General features: G+C 31.9%; 1 protein-coding gene across 1 annotated transcript; it reads left to right on the forward strand.

The window, feature by feature from the left end:
* The first annotated feature begins 3,364 nt into the window (after positions 1-3,364).
* LOC131661843 (DELLA protein 1-like) lies at positions 3,365-5,672 on the forward strand. Its single transcript, XM_058931482.1, has one exon. The coding sequence runs from the start codon at positions 3,548-3,550 to the stop codon at positions 5,330-5,332; it is 1,785 nt and encodes a 594-aa protein (XP_058787465.1). The 5' UTR covers positions 3,365-3,547; the 3' UTR covers positions 5,333-5,672.
* The last annotated feature ends 4,529 nt before the right edge of the window (positions 5,673-10,201 follow it).

Below are 10,201 nucleotides of genomic sequence, written 5' to 3' on the forward strand. Positions count from 1 at the left end.
TTAAATAAAGCAGAGCTCTGATTAAAGACAAAAATGTAAAATGTAATAAATGACATGAAAACGACAATGATAAATGTTTCATTTGAATCTCAGCTAGTGCACTTTATGTTTTTATTTGTTAACAACTCTAAAGTAAGTGATTTAACCATTCAGTTTCTTTGATAAACCGAGGAATAAAATAATCATATTTTACTATAAAACACTTGCTAAATAGATTTTACCCTAATACTATCTTATTTGTAGCCGCCCCACCGTTGAATGCATCATTTTTTTAGGATGAATTGTAAAATTGAAAAAATGTTCTTCTACCCCGAACAAAATATTTTTCCAGCTTTTGCAATCAATCTCAAACAATGGTGTTGTTGTTGTTTAAGGTTTTGAGCAACTATGATTTATTCCTAAAAGTCTTTACTGATGGATTGCAAGTGTTGAAAAAACATTTTCCATTTTTTGGAACAAACACTACAACAAATAATGCTTTTCATGACTAAGCTTTCACGTCATCTAGAAAAAAACTGAGGTTTTATTCCAAGGCCCGTCATATATTTATATTTATATTTATATATATATATATATATATATATATATATATATATATATATATATATATATATATATATATATATATATAAACTTGTTACTTCGGTTTTTATAAACACCAATGTGATATACCATTCAGGACATGCTTTGAATCTCAGTTATTCACTTTATGTTTTTATTTGTTAACAACTATAAAGTAAATGATTTAACCATTCGGTTTCTTTGACAAACCGAGAGATAAAATAATCAGATTTTACTATAAAACACTCGCTGAACAGATGTTACCCTAATACTATCTTATTTGTAGCCGCACACCGTTGAATGCATCATTTTTTAGGATGAATTGCAAAACTAAAAAGATATTCTTCTACCTCGAACGAAATATTTTTCCAGCTTTTGCAATCCATCTCAAACAGTGGTGTTGTTGTTGTTGTCGATTAAGATTTTAAACAACTATGATTTATTCCTAAAAGTCTTTACTGATGGGTTGCAAGTGCTGAAAAAATATTTTACATTTTTTTGGAACAAACACCTGATTAGTAAATTGATGCATTCCAAGCATGCAAATTATATACGCTAGCGAAAGTAGTGATAATCATAGCATCAGTAATCAATTTTGATAAATGCATGTCAGACATTCAAGACGGATCTCTACCACTTTGTACGAAACCTGAACATGCTGCACTTTTGATATTATGGGTAAACAATCTTGATAATCTGCGCAGATTTGTTGCTTACAATGTATTACATGGGAAAAGAATGCCTCCCAAATACATTTATCAACATTGTAAACCATAAGTACAAGTGATGGAGTTCATGGTGATTTATATCTTCTCTTTATGATCTTAAAAAGAATATGTGTTGATTATAAAAAGTCTTATACTTGCTAAGTTTCAAAACTCAGGGGTTGACCTGCTATTGAATTCTTCCAATTTTCTAATGTCACATGATTTAAATACTAAGTGATATGTATGGATCTTCTGAGTCGGGAAACAATTTTTTGATTTTGGTCAGAACCAATATTTGCTTGAATTCCAAGTCGTAATCTTCCCTTATTCTTCAAAACAAACAAGAGTTGATGTCCCTAATGCTCTGAACTTCTTTAGATTTTCAGTAGGGGACAACTTGTCCTCTAAATACTCCTTTCAAAGGTCCAAGTCCATGTAATTCACTTTGTGAGGGTCATATTTCAGTGTTGGGTAGGTGGTTATTTGAGACCTTTTTTACTTTGCGGTTGTCTTTGTAGCATAACCATATATTTGACTTTTACGAACTATGTGCTCTCTCTCATCCCATAAATAGTTCTAATGGACATGTGTCTTCTTAATTGTACTTGTTTGCTCGAAAAGTCTACCAGGGTGCTCTTAAATTGTTGTAAATGTTCTAGGTCGAGCTGTAGTTTTTTTGAAGGTGTCCTAATAAAATACGCCAGTAGAACTTTCAGGATCAATGAGAATGCGATTGACATCCCAACTGAAAATTTGTATGTTGATGATCATTATGTCATCTTTATGAGAGAGTATACCAGATACATCGTTGTATAAAAAGGTAGCCTCTAGTGTTGATATCGATACAGGTTTGGGAGAAGCATCCATAACGTGCATGACTTGGTGAGCATACCTTATATAAGAGGAATTAGATTGGCCTCATACGACAAAACCTCCTAAAATGGTGTTGAGAGTGTAGCGAATTGGTTCACCCTTGTGTATTTCTTTCGACTCTTTCTTGCAATGAGGATAAAATGAGATACTTTACATGCGATATGCAAAACCAGAGGTCTCTTTAGAGTTATTTTTTTTGTGAATAAGTGACAACCTTCTTCTAGTTCTTCCACCTATGTATCCATAGTTGTCTGGATTTTTATCCGACCTTAATATCTCTAACCATCATGTTATGTATTTTAGGGCCATTTATTGTTATGGTCTCTCTTTGTCTAGGATTCAAATGCATTTCTCTTACCCATATCTGTTACATGACTCATTCGAAAGAAACACATCTTTAATTTGTGATTCTTACATAAAGATTAAGGTGGTAAAACGTGTCTTATCCATCAGATATCTTCGTTTTTCTTAAATTTTTTGATAAAATTGAATTCATATCCCCTACTATGTTTACCTCGTCCCACCATATTTTAATACAAACGCAGACATTAGTATAAAATTTTATAACTTAAATTTTAAAAATACGTATCTTACCGGTCTATTTTATCTCGCCCTGTTTTTATATAGTTTTTTTTGGGACGAAATGTTTGTTGACACCCTTGACAAACGTTATCTAACAAAATTAGTTATATTTGGAAATCAATTGACAGTAAAAATGCAATATTAAGAAACAATGTTTGATATTACTGGTACATGTAGTACTAATCTCAACCGTAAGCCACAAGCCCAAATGAAAAAAGTGTGAGCACCAAAGAGAGTGAGAGAAAATACACAACACGCGCTCTAAAAAGGAGCGTGAAAGAGATTGGACAGATGTGGAGCCCACGATCATTCTCGGTCCCCAAGACCCTCAATTGATGAAGTGTACGGCTACCTGATATTTCTAGTGTATGGTTTCTGTGCTATGCACGAGCTGTACACTATCATGGGCATCTTTTTACACAATTACACTACTACCCCTCATCTCTCTCTCCTTTAACCCTAACCTAAACCTTTCTTTTTTCCTTCTCTTATCACCCAAATGTAAATTTTTATTTTAATTATTTAATTAATTCCTCTCCCAAAATTATCAAAAAACTTTTTATTTTTAGCAAAATATTATATACCAAAATCCGAAAAAAGTTGAAAAAAAAAAATTCCATTATCATTAATATTATGGCTTCCGTTCCTCCTTATCTTTTTCATTTTCACTCTCTTCTATCTCCGTTTCCCCTTTCTCCTCTCTCAAACCCTTTCTTTCCATTTCTGAAATTCAACCCATGATATCACCCAATTCAATTTCTAAACTCTAATATTATAATCTTCTAATCTTTTAAACTACTCAATTTACAAATTTCTCCAACAAGATGAAGAGAGATCGCCAAGAAACCTCTGCTGGAGGAGGTGTGAATAGCAACAACAACAACAATAGCAACAACTTTGTTAGTGTACGAGGTGAATCTTCATCAATGCAGAGCAACAGCTTCAACGGCACAAACGGGAAACAAAGTTTGTGGAGGGAAGAAAAAGAAAACAGCGGCGGAATGGACGAGTTACTAGCGGCATTAGGTTACAAGGTTCGTTCTTCAGACATGCTTGACGTTGCTCAAAAGCTTGAACAGCTTGAGATGGTGATGGGTAGTGCTCAAGAAGAAGGAATCAACCACCTTGCTTCAGATACTGTTCACTACGACCCTACCGATCTATACTCATGGGTTCAAACCATGCTCACTGAACTCAACCCTTCCACCGATTCACAAATCAATGACCCTTTAGATGCTTCTTCTTCCATCTTCAACGATAACTCTCAGTATGATCTCAGTGTCATTCCTGGAATGGCCGCGTACCCACCTCAAAGCGTTACCCAGAACAACGAAAGCGAGGATTCTAACAGCAACAAGAGATTGAGGACATGGGGGAGCGAAACGGAGTCGGAAGATATTTTTCTGCCGGCGGTGGCTTTGTCTCCGCCGGCGGAGACTACGAGACCGGTGGTTCTCGTTGACTCGCAGGAAACTGGGGTTCATCTTATTCACACTATGATGGCATGCGCTGATGCGATTCAGCGTGATGATCTCAAGATTGCTGACAGACTGGTGAAGAATATTGGGATATTGGCTTCGTCGCAAACCGGAGCGATGGGGAAAGTCGCTTCGTATTTCGCACAAGCACTTTATCGGAGAATCTACAGAGTCTCACCAGATGAAACTCTGGATTCGTCTTTATCTGATGCTCTTCACATGCACTTCTATGAGTCTTCTCCTTATCTGAAATTCGCTCACTTCACAGCGAATCAAGCTATTCTGGAAGCTTTCGCCGGTGCCGGAAGTGTTCACGTTATTGATTTTGGTCTCAAACAAGGGATGCAGTGGCCGGCGCTTATGCAAGCACTTGCATTACGTCCCGGTGGTCCACCAATTTTCCGGTTAACCGGAATCGGGCCACCGCAGACGGGTAACACCGATGCTTTACAGCAGGTGGGTTGGAAATTGGCTCAGCTTGCTCAGACCATTGGTGTTCAGTTCGAGTTTCGTGGATTCGTTTGCAGCAGTCTCGCGGATCTTGACCCGAATATGCTCGAGATCCGACCCGGTGAAGCTGTTGCTGTTAACTCCGTTTTTGAGCTTCATACCATGTTGGCCCGACCCGGTTCCATTGATAGGGTTCTCAACACTGTTAAGAAGATTAACCCTAAGATTCTGACTATCGTGGAGCAAGAAGCGAATCACAACGGACCGGTTTTCATGGACCGGTTCACGGAGGCTTTGCATTATTACTCGAGTTTATTTGATTCTCTGGAGGGTTCTTCTAATTCGAACCAACCCGGGTCTGGTTCTTCGAGTCAGGATCTGTTGATGTCGGAGCTTTACTTGGGGAGACAGATATGCAACGTGGTGGCTTATGAAGGTGTGGACCGAGTCGAGAGACACGAGACATTGACTCAGTGGAGGTCGAGGATGAGTTCAGCTGGGTTCGACCCGGTTCATTTAGGTTCAAACGCGTTTAAGCAAGCGAGTACTCTGTTGGCTTTGTTCGCTGGCGGTGATGGGTATAGAGTGGAGGAGAATAATGGGTGTCTTATGCTTGGGTGGCACACGAGGTCACTCATTGCTACCTCCGCGTGGAAGCTTCCACTCATTGAGTCCAAGTGAGTTGACTCGATGGAGTGTTAAGAGCGAGTTTCAATTAATTTGAATGGAATATTGGATGGATTAATCATGAAAATATGACCAATTAGGGTGGAAGATTAGTTGAAACTTGAACTTTGATGTTGATGACTGAAAAGTGACTCAGTGAGTGGGTGAGTGAGTGAACGAGCGAGCGAGGCAGGGTGAAATAAAGAGTAAAAAAAAAAAGTTTTAAAAAACAATGAAAGTTCTGTCTGTAATTTGTAATTGTAATGTTAATTTCGATATTACTAGTGTTTTTTCTTGCTCTAAATTAAATAATTTTTTTAATTAATGAGCTAGAAGATGTATCTGTTTTTCTTAATATTTCTCTTAATCATGCATTAACTTTAATTAAAATTGTCTACTCTACCATGTGATAGACGGTGTTGCCTTGCGACTTTTTTGTTTAATTATTAGAGTTTAGGGGTCCATGCAAGGAAATAAATATATATTCTTGTTATTTCCGTTATTTAATAATATAAAAAAAATGAATGAAAGGTGTATATTGTAAAGTTTAATAGTATCGAGGCAAAGCATCTTGATGCTCCCACTAATTTTATTTTGTTTAATGGTTTCTATGCATAGGAATTATATTATTTGCGGATGAAATGAGGAGGAATATAAAACTATTTTGATTTGGAAATGACACTGATTTTATGATTCTTTTGTCCTTCAATTAATTTCTATGAATTTTAATTTTATTTTCTTTAATAAAACAGAGTAGTACATTTCCATCTACTAACTCAAAAAAATAAGCAACTGTTAAAGAAATAAGGCAGGTTGTTCAAAAGGACCTTAATATTTAGTACTTCAAATATATTTTTTCAAAAATTGTACTAGAAATACAGAGGTGGTTGCAGCCCCTTTGTTTGTAGGGTGGTTTTCATGATTGAAGGGTACATACAGCATAAAAATAGGACCAATATCTGAATTTCAATTCAATATGGCTCTGAATTTCTAGTCCTCACAAACTTCATTTTTTAATCTCAACCATCATTTCTATTGAATAAACACTTAAACATGTAGAAACACTTTAATTAATTAAGTTTCTGGCATTGAGCATGAGCATGTTATAATATTCTTTAAAGATCTGGTTTACAAAGTTCTATTGGTTATCTATCTTTTATGGGATTCCTATTCCTACATTGCTTAAGGTGTCGATTGAGTTTGTATTGCACAATATCACATGGAAATGCACATGGATGGGCCATGTGGTTTCTTAATTAGGACGTATATTCTTGTACAAGGACCTTTATTTCAGAAAAAATATTCATAATTTATACATAAAGCATTTATTTCAATTTACTACTTTACATTTCATTACAATTAATCCATATTCTTTCATGCGTAAGGTTGCATGGAAAATATACAAATTAATACTGTAGATCACGCATTACAAAAGTACTAGTACAATTTATTTTTTTTCTGAAAATAATTACTCTGTTGTTTGATGGTGTACGGAAAATAATTATAAATATTTTATAGCTGAATAGTATCTTTATGGTTCGGCGTTAATTAAATGTACAATGCACACTCTAGTTATAGCTTTCATTAATTAATTAATATAATTATTTTTTATTATGAAGAATTGAAAATAGTGTAACACCTTGGAGTAACTGTAATGTAACTGAGGTGGAGGCTCATTTGTAGCTATGAACAAAGGCTACATATATATTGACAGTGATTGACATCAAAGAGGAAGGTGGTTGGTGAGTTTATCCTATTAGTTAATTACTTAATTAAACATATATGTAGGTAGGTGACAGCTAATCAATAACTCTTTAATTTGTAATTAACACATAGGATTGATGTCATATATTCTATTGCGCGCAAAAATGACAAGAAAATTGGTATATGTATATATTCAAGGATAAAATCCTTTTTAATAAGATATGACCAAATTTAAAATCATCTGATTATATATCTTAAACTGCTTCGATTTTGATAGAGAAATCTCATTTTGATTAGGTGTGATTGTAGATTTATTTCGATAATCAAATTTGGAAGCAATAGTAAGGTGAAGGTGTTGAATGTTGATAATCAAATTTGAAATTATATATATATATATATATATATATATATATATATATATATATATATATATATATATATATAATATTTTAATCTAATTTAATTAAAAATACAGTTTCAATATAATTTTATTTATTATTATTTAATAATAATTTGTTATAATAATTATAATAAATGTTATATTTTAGGTTGGATCAACCCATTGCATTAAGAACAACTAAATAAATGAGTCGATTAAGGTATCTTAATCTTAAATTTTAATGCATTAGATATATAATTTTTTTCAATTATACTGTAATATACACAGATACAGAAAACGATATTCAACTGACACACAATAAAATTACCATTAAATAAATAATAAATGTTGAATAGAAAACATCGACATTCATTAGAAATAAGACAAAATCCACCTTCAATCCTCCCCATTTAATAACTAGTGACATGAGAGTATGAGACAATAATTTAACACATTTACAAATAAATAGACTTTTTAATAGCTATTTTAATAAATATAAATTATTAAAATATAAATATTACTTAAATTGTAACTTAATTTTCTTAATTTTTATTTTCAAATTAAGAGTTTATTTTATTTATATATTTTTAAGTATATATATTATTTTGTGCTCAAAAGTCAAAGTGATGTCAAAAGAAGAGAAATAAACTCAAAGAAATTATTATTTTTTTTCTTTTAAATGGATACTTCAAAAATATAACACTATTATTAATATAGGATGATATCATTGCATGTCATCCTTAGTTGTATTGAGTCTCATTTATGGTGCTATATTTCAAAGTATTGGTTAAAAAAAATTATTTATTTATTTATTTTTTTGAATTAATTCTGAAAATATAACACAACATAATAAAATTATTTATATGTCTCATTCATGGTATATTTCAAAGTATTGTTTAAAAATAATTATTTATTTTTTGAATTAATACTGAAAATATAACATACCATAATAAAATAATTTATATTTTAACTTTTGTGATTAAATACTATGACGTATATAACCTAATATATTTGGTCCTCTTCATCAATGTTTGATGACTATAGATTAAGTATCAATTTTGTGACGTAAAATATATCAAATAAATATATTTGAATTATGAAGTTATTGTTATATTCTTTCAATGTATGACGTCATAATCTCTAATCGAAAAGTTATTGATATATCTTACCAATTTTTTTTATTGATATACTTTCAAAGTTTCATATGTATGCATAAACTGCTAGTAAATTAAATTAAATTAAATGTTACGTACTAATATTAATAATATTTTCAAAGAAACTAAATTTATAGGGTAATTTAATTAAAACTTGTATTGTGGGCTAATCAATTACCCTTAAAAAACAAAAAACAAAAAACTTACCCTTAGGTATATAACATAATCTTCGATTTAGCAAACTTAAACAATGTATATATAGAAATGTATATTATTCTATCTTTTATTTCCCTTTTTTTCTTTACATTTCGGATACACTAGTGGCCCTTTATTGGTTACTTGAGATGAATGATAATCACCTATTGCTTGTGGGGGATATATATAGGAACTAGCTACCTATAAATGGGATAATTGAATTCAAAGGGACATTACATAAATGGTTAATACCTTAATATTTTGCCAAATGTATGGTGTGAATTACATTAGAATTAATTTGAAGTTTGAATTTCATTTGTCATTTTTAAGCTAAAATAATAGCTTGAGTAGATGCCTTTTTTAGTTAGTTTATTTTATCAAATATCTCAAAATTCTATCATAAATTTATTTATTAATATAAGTATGTTGTTTGAAAATTAAGTTACTCATTATAATTGGAAGATAGGATGACTAATATCAAGATAAATTTTAAGCATTTTAAATTTGTAAAAGTGTGTATTTGATTTTGCATTAATTGGATTCGCGTTAGCTTAAAATCACATCAAGTGTATATAAAATCTCTACTATGTAACTTTTCGATAGTCAAAAAAAAAAATCATAAGTGGGCTAACCCCAAACCAATGTTAAGAATTTTTTAAAATTTAAATAATCTTTTGAGAGTGTACAAAGCAAATTATTGCACAACATTTAAAATTTATCATAGATAAATCGTGATCAAATAAAATATCAAAAAATATTGTGACAGTTAAGTCGTGATTAAATATGAACTCATTACCTTAAAAACTTGAGACTACATTGTTTAAAATTCAAGTTTCATATCCTACTCAAATTAAGAATTGAAAATTTGATTAGTAAACATGAAATTAACTAGATTAATGTCAACCCTACAAAACATGACATATCTCCCTTAGCATAAGGGACTAGGTGACTGGTGGTGTGGATAAACATTCCACCAAAGTGCTAAGATATGAATATTAATAATGATTAATAATTATAAAATGATATATACGCCACTATTATAGGATCTCAAGGTACATCACTCTCAATCTCAATTAAGCACTTGACCTTATAGTCACAATCAATGAAAACCAGTCTCAGCAAAATAAATCTATGGTGTTGGGCTCATGAAATAGACAAGAGGTTTGCCTCACAATGACACTCTCCATCATCAAGCACTAATATTTTCTACCTTGAAAAAAACATAGGGCCCCTCCAAGCATGAGAAAAGGTTTTCTTGCATCTCCCACTTTGAAGTGCATAAGGGCCCTTTTTCAACCAACCACTTCTATGTTTTCTCTATACCCATGAGTATATTAGTCCATCACATAATTCTCCACTACTCAAATTAATTTAAAGGGTATCTTTTTTGAGATGAATTAATTGTTGAAATATGTTACAAAATTATAAAGACCAAGAAAAAGAAAATTTATT

The sequence above is a fragment of the Vicia villosa genome, linkage group LG3, assembly GCF_029867415.1.
Source record: "Vicia villosa cultivar HV-30 ecotype Madison, WI linkage group LG3, Vvil1.0, whole genome shotgun sequence".
NCBI classification, from domain to species: domain Eukaryota; kingdom Viridiplantae; phylum Streptophyta; class Magnoliopsida; order Fabales; family Fabaceae; genus Vicia; species Vicia villosa.

What these genes read in the sequence shown, in the direction of transcription:
- LOC131661843 (XM_058931482.1), top strand. Translation starts at nt 3,548, where the DNA reads ATGAAGAGAGATCGCCAAGAAACCTCTGCTGGAGGAGGTGTGAATAGC.